The 18,492-nt window shown below is 39.2% G+C and overlaps 2 protein-coding genes and 1 pseudogene across 3 annotated transcripts in view; 2 read left to right on the top strand and 1 right to left on the bottom strand.

The window, feature by feature from the left end:
• Positions 1–18,492, bottom strand: part of LOC101292394 — a 1,325,780-nt pseudogene that overhangs the window by 772,871 nt on the left and 534,417 nt on the right. Inside the window, exons 99-101 of the transcript XR_184374.1 lie at positions 16,992–17,402; positions 12,923–13,001; positions 12,179–12,832 (exon numbers count right to left, since the gene is read on the bottom strand). The product of XR_184374.1 is annotated as an uncharacterized LOC101292394 (transcript). The remainder of the gene's footprint in view (positions 1–12,178; positions 12,833–12,922; positions 13,002–16,991; positions 17,403–18,492) is intronic.
• LOC101306310 lies at positions 2,886–4,387 on the top strand. Its single transcript, XM_004294094.1, has 2 exons — positions 2,886–3,463; positions 3,828–4,387. Exons 1-2 carry the CDS (start codon positions 2,942–2,944, stop codon positions 4,227–4,229), a joined length of 924 nt encoding a protein of 307 aa, XP_004294142.1. The 5' UTR covers positions 2,886–2,941; the 3' UTR covers positions 4,230–4,387.
• Positions 9,874–11,682, top strand: LOC101309135. The gene is made up of 3 exons (XM_004294104.1): positions 9,874–10,901; positions 11,078–11,103; positions 11,186–11,682. Exons 1-3 carry the CDS (start codon positions 10,749–10,751, stop codon positions 11,412–11,414), a joined length of 408 nt encoding a protein of 135 aa, XP_004294152.1. The 5' UTR covers positions 9,874–10,748; the 3' UTR covers positions 11,415–11,682.

Below are 18,492 nucleotides of genomic sequence, written 5' to 3'. Positions count from 1 at the left end.
TCTTGATGGATCAAGAGATGCCAATATGTATGAACATCCGAAAAAAAGATCTTGGGAAGACACGGTCTCGATAAGACACTCGATGACTGTATTGATGATGATTTTTCATCAATCGGCTTAGGCGCTCTAACGAAAGTGAGGCCTACATACACTCCCATGATTAGTCAAAGTCTTTACTCTAAAGAGAGATCCGTTGTTTTGTCTAAAGCAAGATAACAAATATGTGTTAGAGATGGAGTTACCATCTAAGTACAATTAGACGTATCAATGTACTCAACACAATACGAAAGACTTGACATCTCATTCGCTATGAAAAGTTGTAAAGCTAAGTGTAGCTATGCGCCCACACAACGCCAATGTAATGGTAGCAACTCCTTTTTCAATACTTAATGGTATGAAAGGTTGATGTTTATTCTATCCCTACATAAGAAAGACACATCAATAGCGAAATCAGAATCTGCCAAGTTTCGTAGGTCAACTTCCACAGGACCTACAGGAAATCTCACTCACTGGAAAATGGTGAAATTGGTACCATTGGAAAGATCTATGTGTCTACTTTCCAGGGACACCAACCATTTGATCATACCTATCATATTGAGTGATTTATGGCCGTTTTCGTAAAGTATGACGAATCTGTCCGAGAATTTGATTTTGGCAAAACAGTCAACTTCGACGGGACTTTGTGAATAGCTCCTGACGAACCAGAACGTGTGTAATATACAGTTGGAAAGCTAAATGTGTCTAGTTTCCAAAACCATTTACGGTTCGTTCATATGTATTTCCTAGAGGAAGTTACGACTGTTCTAGTAACTGAAGGTCATGCTGCGCGGAAATCTAATTTCCTGCACGAACTTATGTTTTGAGTTCACAAGCGGCCTTATCCTCAAAATCTAAGTGTAAAAGATCATTTGAGGACAATACGGCATGATTTAGTTAATTATTGCCTAATGCCACATTTGAAGACATGTTAAAGAGCATTGACATGCAAAGTTGTTGAAATTTCCGTGATTAGTAAGAATCAGGAAGAGCCCTATGATTGATGTAAAGATCAGGGGAAGGTGCGAACTTCAGGGGGAGTCTAGCACATACATACATGTCACTATCAAATGTGAAGGGTGTGTTGTACTCTTTTTCTCCTACGATCAAGGTTCAGTTTTTCTCCCACAGGGTTTTTGTGACTTGACGAGGTTTTTGACGAGGCAACAGATCAGCACCATCGGCATATCAGCTCGCGGCACAAGGGGGAGTGTTCTAGGATATTCTGTATCTTTCTAGATATTCTTTATGTGTGCATTGGCCTTATGCCAATAGGATATGTAGTTTAACTAGATCTATGTATTCATATCCTTACCATATTGGTATTATATAATTCCCTATATAAAGGGCTCCTATCAATGAATAAGATGATGATTCTCTTGCTATCTCTTTGTCTCTACACTTTATCCTTCATCAGATAAAAGTTAGTAGAACTTTTGTATGTATATATATTTTTGGAGTTACATCTTAAGCATAACAAAATAAAATAAGTTAAAATAAATTATATCGAGAAAATATCGAATATCGATGGAAATTTTATTATATTTTATATAAACATGGTCTATTTAACCAATTTGTTTTTGCTTATCTGTTTTGAATGTTTGTTTCTTCCCTTTAGCGTTTTGTTACTTCTGTTACCAAATTGAGCATTACACATAGAACCTCAAGATATATGTAGTTTCTCTAGTGGAAATTTTGTAATTATATGCTTTTGCTTATCCTGCTGTCCTGCACAACCTCAAGAACAAGGGAATTCCAAGGATGACAAAACTCGTCAACGACGTAGATCATTACATCATAAAACGAGTTTATGATGATTCTTTTGAGTGTGTTAGTATCAGACACACGAGTTTATGCTAGTTAGATAGTACTTGGATGTGGTTTCTGACTAACAGAGGATTTGAGATGAACTCTTTAAGTCTTAACCACCATGACTGGCACACACGTCTTAACTATTAACTCAAGCACCACAATGATCTGACTTGGTTTATATTTTGCATATTTTGCAGGATACTGTATTGGATTCAGCTGTTGGAGTAGTTCACTCGAAACAAATAATCTGACGATTTTGAAAAGATTGATCCAAGTCATCCAACTGTGATCGTTTGACACTACTTTCTAAAGGTGAGCATAAGCTTAATTTTTATTTTCTTTTTTGTGTGAGGAAATTATACTTTTAGACTTTCCTCCATGCTACAAGCCTGCAGCATAGAAGATAAGCTGTGGTGTTATTTTGTCTGTGTGTCTTTGACATAAAAGCTTAGATTCTAACATCATCATCAAATAACCACTTTTCAAGTAGTAATTAAAAGCTTATTCCAAAAATTTAACAAGGAATCGACGAGTTGACGCTTAACTTCTGTCGAAAGAAAAAGTCGGTGATATACACTTGAAACCTTGTACATACTAGCAGAAAAACACAAAACTATACCTGAAAGTCTAAAACAAAGAAAGAGCGAGGCTAATCTTCCAATATTCAAACACCTAAAACCTTTGGCTGTCATATAATTGGGGAGAGAAAACAAGTCCAAAGGACCCTTTCAGTGTATATATCTATCTATAAACAAAAGCCCCAGCACATGGGAAGTGAGCTGGCTTGGCCCTGTCATGAATATGCATCCCCCAACTTCTTAGTTGTTACACTATAAAATCTAAATTCTTATCCCTGTGCACATCATGGAACATCATCTCCATACTAAATTCTATTTCCACATCATAATATGCTTTGATTCCAAAACCATAGCACATGGCTTCCCTAGTCACCCCAGCTGGGTTGCCCATGGTTTTAGTTTTAATACTCTTTCATTCTTCAAATATATATATAGCTAAACAACAAACCATATGCATTTGGGTGCCTTTTACTAGTTTGAAAACTTAGAGGTGTGATAGTTAGTTGTGTGGAGCCATGGAGCATGTTGATGATGACCCTTTTGAGGCATCCTCATGTAGGAACCAGAAAGTAGAAGCCAACGATCTTTTGGAAGAGTGTTGGTTCTTTGATAACTTGCTCATCAGAAAGGAAAGGATGTTGAGGTGTTATTCTGATCCTTGTTGCCCTTCGCCATCGAGCTTTGGTCAGGAAATGCTGGTGAAGAACTCAGAGTCCAAGAACTCCTTGGTTCGAACACCGTCTTTGCCGCTTCATGTAGGGAGAGAAGAGAAGGTTGAGCAAGCAGTGAAGCAGAGTACTCCGAAGAAGAGTTTGAGCAAATTGACTCGGCAGACATCACATCAGAAAATGCTGCAGACACCAACCAAGTCACCGCCTTGTGTAAGCAGGAAAGAAGAAAATAGAGAGAAGAGTGACAGTAGAAGAAGCAAATCTAATGGGCAACCGGTGCAGCGCAGCTTACTAAGGACACCATCATTGCCGCCGTGTTTAGGGAGGGAGGAGAAAAACCAAGAGAGTGTTCCGCCGCGACATAAGGTACTAATCATCCTTTATTTTAGAATCACTGATGAATGTTACGAGTCTAGGCAATGTTGGTGGACTAGCACAAGGTCATTATGCAATCCTCTAGCAAATGCTTTGAAACAGAATATTTAGGAGAAAATGAATTTGGAGCAAACTTTCAGGCTAGAATCAAGAAACCTTTCTGAACAATTTCCGACTGGATAATTCTGGAAATGTTAACTTGCCGCGTAAGTTATTCAACAAAGAGTAAATCTTGACTACAGGGAATGGTTCGAGTTAACATCATGAGTGCATGACAACATAACATGCCATACCGTCCTACTATTTCATTGCAGTTGACAGGTTGTTCTTACATTGTTACATTTGAATCTTGCAGGGCATGACACAATGTTCTAGCATTCCAAGATATCGACCTCCTGTTAGAAGCACAAAAGGAGAAAATGCAGATGTTAGCAAGGAAATAAGACGCAAATTACTTTCAAGAAAGAGCCTGAGCGACCTTGAAATTGAAGAGGTGCAAGGGTTCAAGGACTTGGGGTTCACATTTGACAAGAAAGACATAGCTCCAAGTGTGGTTAGCATACTTCCTGGATTGCAAGAAAAGAAGCGCAATGAGGAATTGAACCTGGATATGGTACGTAGGCCTTATCTTTCGGAAGCTTGGCTGGTGCAAAGCTGTGCCCCGCCACCTCCAAACTTGGGTGCAGGTAGGTCTGCTGAAGACATGAAGGCACAGATCAAGTTCTGGGCTAGATCTGTGGCATCTAATGTGCGCTAGGAATGATGAAAACAGTGTCATTGAAACTTTTGTGAATTATTGACTTCAATAATCACATACTAATTCATAGTCTGATTATATTGTAACATTATGATTCAATCCCCCAACTCAAATAATCCAATCCAATTTCAAATAATCACATGCTAATGTCATATTGTAACATTATGACCTTACATGAAAACTGCATATTTGTAGGTGTATCAGTTCCGCTCTCTACATATTTTGTTGTATTAAATCTTGTTTTAAAAGTGTGCATTTCATTGTCCTTCATGAAAAGAGCATGATAAATCGAACTTGAGACGTGATGTAGAACAGATGGCGTTAGAGATTGAAGAGCAGATTGATCGAAGCAAGTCTAAACCCGGTTTGCTCCAGATTTGGCATTCGGTGTCCGATTGACTATTATGATATCTTTCTGGAAGCGGAACGGACCAACTAACCAAACTCGTTGCTTTGCCACGATATATGGGCTTTTTAGGCCATCCAAGTCCGTTTAGGCCTTCAAAATACAGTTTTACTTATTTTCGGCAATTATTTTTAATAGTTTGTTTTGGATTTGGTTTTCTTTTAATCCATGGGCTCAGAATGAACGTCTCAATGCTCAGATGGGAGAAATCCGACAATTGTTGCTTGGCTTGAGCAACAACAACAACAACGTTAATCGTCGGGATCGTGGGAGACAACAACAACAACGTGTTGTGGAACGTGTTGTGGAGAATGATGACTCAGATTCAGAGGAGGAGTTGTCAGTTGCTGGTGAAGATCAGATTAATCAATCTGATTACAAGATGAAGGCTGAAATTCCAACCTTCTCAGGACATCTGAAGATTGAAGAATTCCTTGATTGGCTGGTGGAAGTTGACAGATTCTTCGACATGATAGAAGTGCAAGAATCAAAGAGAGTCAAGATGGTGGCTTTCAGGCTGAAGAGTAGTGCGGCTGTATGGTGGGATCAGTTGCAGCAAACTCGTCGAAGACTGGGAAAGAAACCGATTCAAACATGGCGGAGAATGCAGCAGATGTTGAGGGATAGGTTTCTTCCAGCAGATTACGAACAACTGCTTTATCGCATGTACATGGATTGTGTACAAGGCAATAGAACAGTAGATGATTACACGGATGAGTTCTTGAGGTTAGCAGAACACAATCAATTGGGGGAGTCAGAAACGCAGAAAGTGGCAAGGTATCTGAGTGGATTGAGACCTTCAATTCAAGAGAAAATTGGTTTACAAACTGTGTGGACCATTGCTGAGGCTCAGAATTTGGCCTTGAAGGCAGAGCTAATGGAGAAAGCGAAAAGAACTTATTCCAATGTTGATAGAGGAAGACAGAATCCTATACCTGATAGGGTTCCTACCCCTTTCAAAAGAGCAGAAAGCAGCAGCAGCAACAGGGTTAATGAGAATATTGAGAACCCTAAACAAAACCTGAAACTCAATCCTTATGCCAAACCCGCTGGAGATAAATTTTATCGTTGCAAGCAACCTGGGCATCGTTCCAATAATTGTCCAGACGAAAGCAGGTGAACCTGGTGGAGACGCAAACGCAAGGAGAAGTTAATGAAGATGAAGAAGATAGAGAAGACGATGACTATAATGGGGCTGAGTTTGCAATTGAAGAGGGTTTAGAACGGGTGACTTTAGTGCTACAGAGGGTCATGTTGGCACTAAAGGAAGAGGGACAACGCCACAACATATTTCGTTCGGCATGCTCCGTGAATAACAAAGTATGTCAAGTGATTGTGGACAATGGAAGCTGTGAGAACTTTGTGTCGTAGAAACTGGTGGAGTTTTTTAAGCTACCTACAGAACCTCATCCTAGTCCTTATAAACTAGGCTGGGTGAAAAAGGGGCCTCAAGCAGAAGTGACAACAACATGCAGGGTGCCTATTTTCATTGGGAGACACTATCGTGCCGAGGTGAGTTGTGATGTTGTTGATATGGATGTGTGTCACATATTGTTGGGGAGGCCTTGGCAGTATGATCTGGATGTCATAAGGGCAGGGACAATGTGATGTTGTTTACATGGAAGGAGCACAAGATTGTTATGGCTCCGTCAAGCAATTCTGAAGGCCCCAAGAAAGGAAATTCGAGTTTTCTCACCATCAGCAACAACGATTGTGAGTTGAATAAGGCCATAAAAGAATCCAAAACCATTTTTCCTATAGTGGTTAAGGGTTTGATGGCCGTAGAGAAGCAAGATGGAGAGATTCCGAATGAGGTTTGGGAACTGTTAAAAGGATTTCAGGAGTTAATTGCTGATAATACTCCTAATGAACTGCCACCCATGAGAGACATTCAACATCAAATAGACTTCATTCCAGGAGCTAGCCTACCTAACCTGCCCCATTACAGGGTAAGCCCTAAGGAATGTGAGATTTTAAGGGAGATTATTGAAGATCTGTTAAAGAAGGGGTTTATTCGAGAGAGTATGAGTCCTTGTGCAGTTCCTGTTTTGCTAGTGCCTAAGAAAGGAGGAACATGGAGGATGTGTGTGGACAGTAAAGCCATCAACAAGATAACAATCAAGTACAGGTTTCCTATCCCACACCTCGAAGACATGCTTGATGAGTTGAATGGTTCCAAGTGGTTCTCAAAGATAGATTTGAGAAGTGGATATCACCAGATTCGGGTCAAACCTGGGGATGAGTGGAAAACAGCGTTCAAGACCAAAGATGGGTTATATGAGTGGTTGGTGATGCCTTTTGGATTGTCCAACGCTCCTAACACTTTCATGAGACTTATGAATCAGGTTCTTCGTCCTTTCATTGGAACCAAGGTTGTTGTTTATTTTGATGATATCCTTATTTATGGTAAGCAGAAAAGCGAGCACCTAGAGCATGTGAAACAGGTCCTTGAGGTGTTACGGGAAAACAAGTTGTATATCAACCTGAAAAAGTGTACTTTTTGCACCAATAAGCTACTGTTTCTGGGTTTTGTGGTTGGGGAGGATGGCATACAGGTTGATGAGGAGAAGGTACATGCAATTAGAGATTGGCCAACTCCTAAAACAATCTCGGAGGTGAGGAGTTTTCATGGATTATCTACCTTCTACAGACGTTTTGTGAGGGGTTTCAGTACCATCACTGCACCAATTACGGAATGCATGAAGAAAGGAAAATTTCATTAGGGTGAAGCGCAGGAGCAGAGTTTTGCACTTATCAAAGAGAAGCTTTGTACTGCACCGGTTTTGGCTCTTCCAGACTTTGACAAGATATTCGAGGTCGAATGTGATGCTAGTGGTGTTGGAGTGGGTGCTGTCTTGTCCCAAGAAAAGAGAGCAGTGGCTTTCTTTAGCGAGAAGTTGAGTGAAGCTCGACAAAAATGGAGTACCTATGACCAAGAGTTCTATGCAGTGGTGAGAGCTCTAAGGCAATGGGAGCATTATCTGATCCAGAGGGAGTTTATTCTGTTTACTGATCACCAAGCCTTGAAGTTTCTGAACAATCAAAAACATGTGAACAAGATGCATATCAGGTGGGTGACGTTCTTGCAAAAATTTCCTTTTGTGATCAAGCATAAATCTGGAACACTCAACAAGGTGGCAGATGCATTGAGTAGGCGAGCTAGTTTGGTGGTTACCTTGTCCCAAGAGGTAACTGGTTTTGACTTTTTGAAAGAATTATATGAGGCAGATGATGATTTCAAGCAGGTTTGGGAGCAGTGTGTTAGCAAGAAGCAACTAGTTGCTGGTTTCCTTATCCATGAAGGTTATTTGTTTCGCGGCAATCAGTTGTGTGTGCCCAAAACTTCTCTTAAAGAACAGCTGATTCGTGATTTGCATGGTGGAGGATTGAGCGGTCATTTTAGGAAAGACAAGACAACTACAAGCTTGGAAGAGCGTTATTACTGGCCTCAGTTAAAGCGAGACGTCAACAATATTGTCAGGAAGTGCTATGTTTGTCAGGTATCTAAGGGTCAATCCCAGAATACTGGTCTTTACATGCCTTTACCTGTTCCTGATGATATTTGGTAGGATATTTCTATGGATTTTGTATTGGGTTTACCTCCGACCCAAAGAGGAGTGGATTCTATGTTTGTGGTGGTGGATAGATTTTCAAAGATGAGTCACTTCATTCCTTGCAAGAAAACTGCAGATGCTGCAAATATAGCCAAACTGTTTTTCAGGGAGGTTGTTCGTTTGCATGGGGTGCCTAAGTCCATCACTTCTGATCGTGATACAAAGTTTTTGAGCCACTTTTGGCTAACATTGTGGAAGCAGTTTGGAACAACTTTGAAGAGGAGTACTACATCTCACCCCCAAACGGATGGGCAAACTGAAGTTACCGATAGAAGTTTGGGAAATATGATCAGGAGTGTCTGTGGTGATAAACCGAAGCAATGGGATCTTGCCTTACCTCAAGTAGAGTTCGCTTACAACAGTTCTATGCATAGCGCCATTGGCAAGTCCCCTTTCTCTGTGGTCTACACTTCTGCCCCGCGACATGTAGTAGATTTGGCAATGTTGCCAAGAGGTCAAGGAGTTAGTAATGCTGCAGTTAAAATGGCAGAGAGAGTTCAGACAGTTCAAGAAGAGATAAAGGCAAAGTTGGAGGAAACAAACGCCAAGTATAAGAATGTTGCTGACAAGCACAAACGTGTGAAGTTGTTTAAGGAAGGGGATTCGATCATGGTCTTCCTAAGGAAAGAGAGGTATCCCGTTGGCACATATAACAAGCTGAAACCCAAGAAATATGGGCCATTCAAGGTATTGAAGAAGATTAATGATAATGCTTATGTTATTGATCTACTTGCTTCTATGGGAATTTCGAATTCTTTTAATGTTGTTGATCTACATGAGTTTCATGAGGATGATTCTCTTTCTGGTGATAATAACTCGGGGTCGAGTTCTTCTGAAGTGGAGGAGACTGATGTAGAACAGATGGCGTTAGAGATTGAATAGCAGATTGATCGAAGCAAGTCTAAACCCGGTTTGCTCCAGATTTGGCGTTCGGTGTCCGATTGACTATATATTATAATACCTTTTTGGAAGCGGAACAGGCCAACGAACCAAACTCGTCGCTTTGCTACGATGTATGGGCTTTTTAGGCCATCCGAGTCCGTTTAGGCCTTCAAAATACAGTTTTACTTATTTTCGGCAATTATTTTTAATAGTTTGTTTTGGATTTGGTTTTCTTTTAATCCATGGGCTTTTAGGTTTTGATGTTAGTTGTCCTAGGGTTTATTTGCTCCTATATAAGGAGCCTTTATCAGTTGTAGTCGTCAGCTTTTAATTAATAAAAACCTTTGAGTTTATCTCAATTCTCTTGTGGATTTCAGATTCTTTCATGGATTCGAGAAAACCAGACTTGTAGATTCAAGTCGCCGTTGGTGGATTCCAACGTTTTATATTTCGCATCAAGACATCTACCAATATTTTGTTAGAAAGAAACGTCACTTGAGACATCTACCGATATTTTGTTAGAAAGAAATGTCTTATTCACTCGACCAAATCCTAGATGACTACTGGTGAAGTTGAAATTAACATTTTCTAGAAGGGAGATAAAATCAAAATTAACAAAAAAAAAAAAAACTACGATATTTTCAAATATCCAAGCCCACCAGGAATCCAACAGAACAAAGATGTTATCCAAGAACAGAGCAAAAACCAACCACCAAACCAAGCAGCTCCTCTGTCCCTCTCTAAAACCCTCAAATGTTGCAGACCCAACACCTCCTCCTCCGTTCCACTCTCCCCATCTCCCTCTCTCCTCCTCAAACCCACTTTCTCTTTCCTCCCAATCTCTCCTCCTCACCTCTCAACTTTCTCCACAAACCCATTAACCACACCTTCCTCTCAGCCCACTCCACTCCCAGACCGGACCAATGGCTTGCCGAAGCTCCAGAACCTCCCACCGGAACCGGAACTTATACAGTTCCAGACGAAGAGGGCCCCATTGAGATTTTGGATACTGATTCTCCCATATTTGCTACCAATGATGACCCTTCTTTTATCCAAACCGCCACCAGTGTTCTCCTCACTGGAGCCATCACTGTTTTTCTCTTCAGGTCGATACGACGTCGTGCCAAGCGTGCTAAGGAGTTGGTAAAGATCATAGCTTTTCTCTTCGTTTATGTGTTTGAAGTTTGGAACTTTATGAAATTACCCTTTTTGTTTTTTACGTGTAAATTTTTGTGTTTGGGATGAATGATGAGGAATTGGGTATTTCTGCTTTGATTGTAATGCCACCCCTTTATGCATTATTGAGCTTTGAGTTTAAGTTCTTGTGAGCTGGGTGTATATGCTTTTGCTCATTTTGGATTTTGGAATGATTTTAGTGGATACCCTTTATTAGTTTATTTGATATCACTATGCATGTAAATGTACTGTGGTAAAATTTTGATTTTGAGGAATTGAGATTTACATTGTGCCATTTGGGTTACTTCCCAGTTTTATTTGTTTGGAATTTAACCAATATGTGGACTTTGATGGAGTAATTTTGGTGACTAGAAATTTAGGTCTACTGGAGCAACCCAAAAAAAGTCATTGAAGGAAGAGGCTTTGGATAGCTTGAAAGTGATGGCTTCAGGGTCCATTGAATCAAAGACACCTTCACCTGTTCAGGCATTGTTGGGTGGAATATCAGCCGGAGTCATTGCACTTATTCTTTACAAGTTCACTACCACGATTGAGGCATCTCTCAACCGCCAAACGATTTCAGATAATTTTTCGGTATGTTCCTTGATATCTGATGCCACATCTAGCATTTTTTCTCAATTTGCATCATAAGAAAAAGAAGAAAGTGATTGTCAAATGTATTGAATAGTAGCCTGTTTCTGGGAGTATTAGTCGTTTTACTTGATTACTCTCTAGACTCTAAATATCATACTTGTTTGTCTTCCATTCAGGTTCGTCAGATTACAATCACAATAAGGTAAGAAGTACTACTTGCTTAAAATATGCTGTGATTTTTCTATCCATGACGAGAATGATCACTTCCAATCTTGTATTTGCAGGACCATTATCAATGGGTTGTGCTACCTTGCAACATTTGTTTTTGGCATCAATGCTGTTGGTTTAGTTCTTTATGCTGGCCAGATTTTCATCAATGACGAATTTAAAAGTGAAGGAACTGAGAAGCAGAGTAACAAACAGTCAGGCTCACCGACTTCAATGGTTGAGAGTCCCACAGATACTGCTGTGGACAATAACAAGGGGGATGAAAGTTCAGATGAGCCACAATAGAAGTGGAAGAACCAACATTGAGGTAGAGGAGTAAGATTTCGTCATTTTAACTGTTTGAAAATATCTTCTGAGTGAAAGCTGTGTAATTTCATGCTGCATCATTGTTCATCAAATCCTCTATACTAGCATTATTAGATGATTATAGAAGGGGCATTGGTTTTGTAGAAGCAGTTGTAATGTTTCTGTATCTTGCTTATTCATCTGGCAAGAAAGTATCAAGAATTGAGGATCCAGGAGTTTCATGCTACTGGATGAAACTTGATACTCCATCATACCTGTCATTCCTATATACTAATATTGGTAGGATGTACACAGTTCAACAAAACATGTTGCAGTCTAACTATCAGGTGCTTAATAGGCAAACATCTGTCTGTTACCTTGGACTCTGTCAAAAGTAGGCAAATTATGCAGAAAAGGGATTCTGCCTTCTAAGAAGCTGCCCAAAATTTTGTGCTTTCTGAAACCCGCAGAATAGGTGAACTTGTATATAGTTTTGGAAATCTTTGTTTAGGAACATTATTCAAAAGGACACAGAATAGTTGAACATGACTTCGCTGATTGATTGTGTTTGCATTCGCCCATGACCTCAGATTGATGCTTGCAGATAAATATGTCGTATCTATCAGACTATCAGAGTAACGTTGCTGAATGAGAATTTACCCAAAAAACGTCTAGATGGAAATAAGCTTGCACAGCATTTGACTTCCCACATCTCTCTGTTGCATCTCCAAATCCTTTAGTCTATATATGGTTTAACCTATTGCCTCTGAACTGAAATCTTTACCAGAGGTAGGTGATTGTTGACGGTTAGAACCTTGAGTTCTGCTATCATCCATGTTCGATCTTTCGTGTTGCTCGATAACCCTCTCTATCCGGGTTTTCTCTTCGGCAAGTTTCTTCATTAACCTATTATCATGACTCCTGACTGGTTGGAACTGGTGCAATGGAGTGGAATTGGAATCCAGCGAGTGCAGAATCAACACCAGAGTCACTGAACAAACAAACATCGGAATTGGACCAAAAAGCCAGAGGAGCATAGTAGTAGCAAAATAGATTGCTCTCAACCCCAATGTCCAAAAAAGGCCTCCATGTATCACAGCCTTCTGAACATCACTCAGAGGTGTATCACTGTTCGGCATGCTGATGAGGAAAATGGCATGGACAAAGCTCCTTATACAGTGTAAGAAAGAAGCCAAAGCTAATAGAAAGCAGGCCAGAATGCTAACGTATTTGATAGACATAATGGCAGGGCTTGTGTCACCATATGTAAAAGTAGTGATGAGGGTGCTGTTTGAAGAGTTTCCAACCCATGCTCCAATCAAAGAACTCAAGGCTAAAGAGGTTGAAGCCAAGAAATTTGCTGCTGATATAGTGCTGGATATTACTGTTAGGGACTGACCTCTATCCTTTGCTTCAATCTGCACCAAAATGAATCAAAGACACATCAAAGAGTTGGATCTTGTGATATTACAGCATAATACAGTTAATGAAAATAAAATTAGACTGACCTGCAACATTCTCTCAACCCAAGCTTTTCTGCAATGATTTTCGTAGCCAATGATTGTGGTTTCAGGATGCCTTAGGAATCTGTAGAGGAGAAAGAGATGGTAGCATAACATTATTAGCATCCCAGTTGGGACCAAGATTAAATCCAAGTATTCCTTCCTCCAAATCATTTTCTTTCTTTGATTCTCACACGCACAAACACAGAAACACTAAGAATAGAAGAGAAAAAAATCACTGGTCTCTTTTTCTTTATCAGCTAAGAGTCTAATTAGGATGAACAGATAAATGTTAGGTTTGGTAGGTTTTGGGGAAGATTCATAGAAAATGTATTTATCCTGGCTAAACGTTAAGCTCACATATAGTGGGTTTGGTTAATTAAGTAGAGGAGATTATTGGAGTTACTTGTGAGTTGTGACCGACTTCTCATTTGATGATGAACTGATGATCATCATCATCATCATTTTTTATTTCTTAACCAACCAAGATCACTCACCTAGACAGTAAGTTTATGTGTCAGCACATCACAATTTTTAAACCTAACAAAACTACAGAAATGTTTACTTGTCATTTTAGAGCTCATGGAACAAGAATGGTAAGAAAAAACAAACATGGGGATTGCACCACACCTTGATCCCAGAGTCAAACTAAACTTTTTTTTTTTTTTTTTGTGAGAATGAGGGTAAAACAAACTTTAACATCTCAATAAAACAAAAAAATTATCCAAAAAGAAATTCAGTAACTTGAAACAAGAACATATCAGGTAACAGCAGAGCAGGAAGCTGCTGCCCCCATTACATAATTGCCTAGTAAATTAACTAGATCACATAACCAAGATGGCCAACCTCCTGGCCAAGTCATTCTCTCAGACATCTTAGAAAACTTATACAAGATGCATAAGTTTAAAGAATTTGTATCTTCTATTAATTTCAAAAAGAAAATTGAATTGCAAAAAACATAAAAAAAGTAAATGAGGCTTCTGGTGTGCAACGCCAAATATTATTTTCCCCCATTGTAAGCATTGAGTGAGACAAGGCTCTCTGCATAGACATGACTCCCAAAATAAGGACATACCGGAAATCCGAGATCCGTTGTTGATTGACTTGATTCTGTCTTTGCATATTATGAAACCATTTGTCCATCTATGTCTAATACGATTTCATCCTTTCCTAAAAACCATATCAGTTTTGTTAAGGATAGAAAATATAAAGGTAGCTGCCTGAATGGGATTGTGAGAAATTTAGTCCAAGACTCTTTCACCCCATATTCCTTAATCACCACATAGATCTTTATGAATGTAATAACTACTTGAATTAACTAGTAGGCACAAGCACCCTTCTAAAGCACCCACTTTACACTGATCAGACCATCTATTTGTTCCATAATCAGGTACTGGAACTTCCATGTATGTCTCACTTGTTAGATCGAGAGAAATAATGACTGAATCATCTTTTCTTCTTTTCACCAATCAATGTAGAGTACTATTTACATAAGTAGCACACTGCTCAAGTGGAAGATCATGAGGATAGCTTGAATCCTTCTCCAAGAATCTGTTCTTAATGTGTAGATCATGGATACATAATCTCCGGTACGGTAGAGATCCACTCTTAATACCTTGTAGTCGTCACTATTGTAGTCATAACCAAATCCATGGTGAAGAGGAAGTATCACATCCTCACCATTGTGTTCTTTTGCTTCAACACACTCTCTTGTACATGGATTCCACAAGAAAACCTTACAATAATCATGGACTTTTAAGCATACCAACCCATCACAGGAACCTATGATATGGAAACTGAGTCCGCATTGATGGTGATCTTTGCCACTATGATCAAACCTCTCGATGTGAATATCAATCGGAATTTCTCGCGGTTTGGATTTGGGAGAGTAACACAGTAGAGCTAGAGATTCCTGTCTTTTGGAATTCTTGCTGCTACTGTAATAACTTTGAGCACGGCGAATTAGATTATGTTTTTTTCACGAACTCAGTATTTGAAATTAAGGACAGCCATGACTTGCAGACAGTTTGGAATTTTAACAAAGACTTGACAGGAAGTCTTGCAAGTAGTTCAGTTATTACCTCGGAGGCTAGGGAAGGTAAGGGATCGCTGATGATCCTTGGTGCTTTGGCTTTTTTGTACGTGCTTCTCTAACAGAATCCATGCTTTCCATCAAATCAGAATTTCCAAACCTTACGACTTTACTTGTGCCATAAGTCACGTGAAGATCCTGGGTTCAAAAGTATATACCTGGGAGGTTTATATAGAGGATAGTACTAATTCAGCCCTAATTGTAAAGCTATGTTGCGACCTGCATTGGGCTAATTGCAAGATTAATTACAAAATGTCTTCCAAACCACAAGGCTATATCCAATAGAACCAATACCATTTGACCTAGCATAATGAGTCTTTCCTTTCATAGCATTGTAGGTTACTTCTAAAATGAGCTATTTGTAAAGTTAGTAAATTTCATTAAATCATAGTTTTTCAAACATTTTAATGGTCAAGAAAATGCTACATCATCTAATACCAGCTTTTAAGGATTTTTGCCGTTAACCCACGTTAGTTTGGGGAAAGAAGAGAGATTTTCATTCCTAGTTCTATCATACTTCATATTTGACGAATTGAAATCTGGATACATATGACCAAGAAAAGGTTGTTGTTCATCAGTACATGATTTCAATGAATTTCAATAACTTTTTTCATTTGATCATTGAATGGATCAAGTTAATGGGCAAACAATATTCGGGATTCAAATGGGTTGCGAATATGTAAACTTTCTCAAAGAACAAACATTTATAGTTACAGTCTTACAGATCCTTCGAAAATTTAGGTTGAATACCAGAAGATCATGTATCAATTCAGATCTGTTTACCAGAGGAAAAACCTTGACATTGAAGTTTGACAACTTTTATCCCTTTTGATACAATTTTTTTTCCTGAAAGATTTCCTTCTGGTACAATGAGAAAGAGAGAAGAGACGTGAGAAGAAAACGAAAAATAAAAGGGAAAGGAATCAAAAGACAAAAGGAGCGCTGGATTCATGAATGAGAGACTACGTATCTAGGGTTAGCATCTCCAGCAGTGTAACTAAAACTATAGTTAAATTTAGCAATAATTATGAGATTTAACAATTGTTATAAAAATTTAGCTCCAGCAGTTATTACTAAGTGTAAGTTAAGTAATATTTTTAATAAATTATAAACTAACACGTGGAAGAAAAAAAGGAGGGAAAATATAAGTATTCCTTTAGCAATTCATGGCTCAGTTGATAAATATATCAATTTTGTTTAGCAATCCTTAAATTTAGCAACCATTTAGGTATACTGTTGGAGCTCCTATTCATTCGAAAAGTTGACAAATTTCAAAAAAAAATTGATTTAGCAATACTATTGGAGATCTCTAACTTCTATTCTACACATGGAGAAGACGGTCAGGTTTTTTTAGGAGACGGTGAGTTTAACGGTGGTTACAAAGAAAAAGGAAAACAAGACTATAAGATAATGAGAATTGATAAGCACCATTAGATTTACTTGTACGATTGTGATTTAATGAATTTATTAACTTTACAATTAGTTCAATTTTTTTTTTTTGTAAAGATAAAAATTTCATTGATAAAACTCAGGCCAGAATGACATCAAAGCACCATTACATTAGACAATTAGCTCACTTATTCAACTGAGCTTAGCAGAGGATTAAACTAGATACAAAACAAGATACCAAATAAACATAAAAACTGGAGCCAAGGCGCTCAATTGCGGTACTCCAAGCTTCATGAATCCATCTAACTACAGCTAGCTCGCACAGTCTGTCAAGCTATCTATTCTCTAATTAACACTCACTAAACTTTGTTTTTGCCCTCTAGATCAGGGCTTAGAAGAGTGTTAGGGTAAAACCCAATGACCCAAGCCCAAGTTTGAGCTTGTTTTGGTGTGAGCCAAGGCCAAGGCCCAATGACCCAAGCCCACACCTAGACCCTAGGATCTTGGTGCTGCCTCCTTCTAGCAACCATCTACGCGCACAGGGCGTGCACATTGCACTCACGTCATCATGTCGACACCGCCGTCAGATTTAACCCAGTAGATGTCATGATCTTCTTCACCTTGCTTTCGAACTGAGCCTCAAGTTTGAGCTTGTTTTGGTGTGAGCCAAGGCCAAGGCCCAATGACCCAAGCCCACACCCAGACCCTAGGATCTTGGTGCTGCTCCTTCTAGCACCATCTGTTCCGACGGCACCCAAATAGGCCGGCCACCATGCCTTGCAAACCATGTGGCAACCTTCAACCAGTTCATCCATGTCGACCACCGCCGTCAGATTTAACCCAGTAGATGCCATGATCTTCTTCACCTTGCTTTCGAACTGAGCCTCAAGATCCGACCCAATTGCAAGAGCAAGGTTCTTGCCAACTTTACCTAGGTGTGTCGCCCAACTTCCAAACGATTGCCAATTTGTTGCCGGCACTAGCCTGGAAGCATTCATTCCTGATCTACACCAGGATCGATCACACATATCACCCTTAAACACTACAGCCATAAACCGCAACAATTGAGACATTGGAAAGAGCTTGATCAAGATCTTGGGGAACGGATCTGGTTGATTTTAGGCGACCTTGAAGGGCTGAAGAACAACCATTTAGTGTGGAGAGGGAGATTCTCCTTAGAATGAAGGCCGACGATGGCCGCTTTGACAGAGTCTCTAAGCCAGGATGGCTAGGGTTTAGAGAGAGAACTAGAGCCATCCTAAAACATACTATATATTTCTTTTGGATAAAAGAAAGAAACGATTAGCTCACTTTAGATGAGCCGGATTCGTGTTTAACAACAACACGGTTGCTTTTAAATATGTTTTCCGTTTTTCTTCTTCTACCATGATTAGGAAACACATCTTACATTGAGTAGGAAATACAAAATCCTATAGTAATGTTACACTATTTTTATTTTTTTATAACCCAATAACCTTAAACATTGTTAGTAGGCTACCCAACCAAACATGTTACAGTTTGCCGACAGATATATACTAGTTGAATAAGGTTAAACTGTTCACGGCAGAAGTAACTTTAAACATTAATATTTATGTAAATCTTGTAGCCATATGATTCTGAATGAGAAAGAAGGAGCAGTTCAGACCAAAAAAAAAAAAGAGAAAGAAGGAGCAGTTCTGGTATGAGCACTCCAGCTGGAGCTCGAGTCCCTATCTAAAGGTTGTAATTTACTGTGCCACAAACGCAAAGCTGCATTTCTCTGCTACTCCATTATGAAAACCTACCACCGCACTCTCTTTTTTTACCGCACTCTTTTTCTTTTTCTTTTTTTTTCAATTACCACCGCACTCTGCTACTTCATAGTTCATACAAACAAGCAAACCTGCACCTTGTACTAGCTATTGATTCCCCGATGAAAATTACCACTCATCCTTCGGATCAGGAAAAAATAAATAAAAAATCACTTGGTACTAACTTAAGTTGCACGGACACAGATACCGCGACACGACACGGTGCGACACAAGAAAACTAAAAATTGAGTTTCCGACACAACTTGGACACGGCAAATATAATTATATATTTATGTATTTTTAAA

This window comes from Fragaria vesca, linkage group LG3, assembly GCF_000184155.1.
Source record: "Fragaria vesca subsp. vesca linkage group LG3, FraVesHawaii_1.0, whole genome shotgun sequence".
NCBI classification, from domain to species: domain Eukaryota; kingdom Viridiplantae; phylum Streptophyta; class Magnoliopsida; order Rosales; family Rosaceae; genus Fragaria; species Fragaria vesca.
The sequence above is the reverse complement of the archived record's forward strand: the minus strand, read 5'-3'. Positions and strand labels throughout refer to the sequence as shown.

What these genes read in the sequence shown, in the direction of transcription:
- LOC101306310 (XM_004294094.1), top strand. Translation starts at nt 2,942, where the DNA reads ATGGAGCATGTTGATGATGACCCTTTTGAGGCATCCTCATGTAGGAAC. An exon ending in GTGTTCCGCCGCGACATAAG is followed by an intron (nt 3,464 to 3,827) that starts GTACTAATCATC and finishes TGAATCTTGCAG; the next exon opens with GGCATGACACAATGTTCTAG.
- LOC101309135 (XM_004294104.1), top strand. Translation starts at nt 10,749, where the DNA reads ATGGCTTCAGGGTCCATTGAATCAAAGACACCTTCACCTGTTCAGGCA. An exon ending in CGATTTCAGATAATTTTTCG is followed by an intron (nt 10,902 to 11,077) that starts GTATGTTCCTTG and finishes TCTTCCATTCAG; the next exon opens with GTTCGTCAGATTACAATCAC. An exon ending in CAGATTACAATCACAATAAG is followed by an intron (nt 11,104 to 11,185) that starts GTAAGAAGTACT and finishes TTGTATTTGCAG; the next exon opens with GACCATTATCAATGGGTTGT.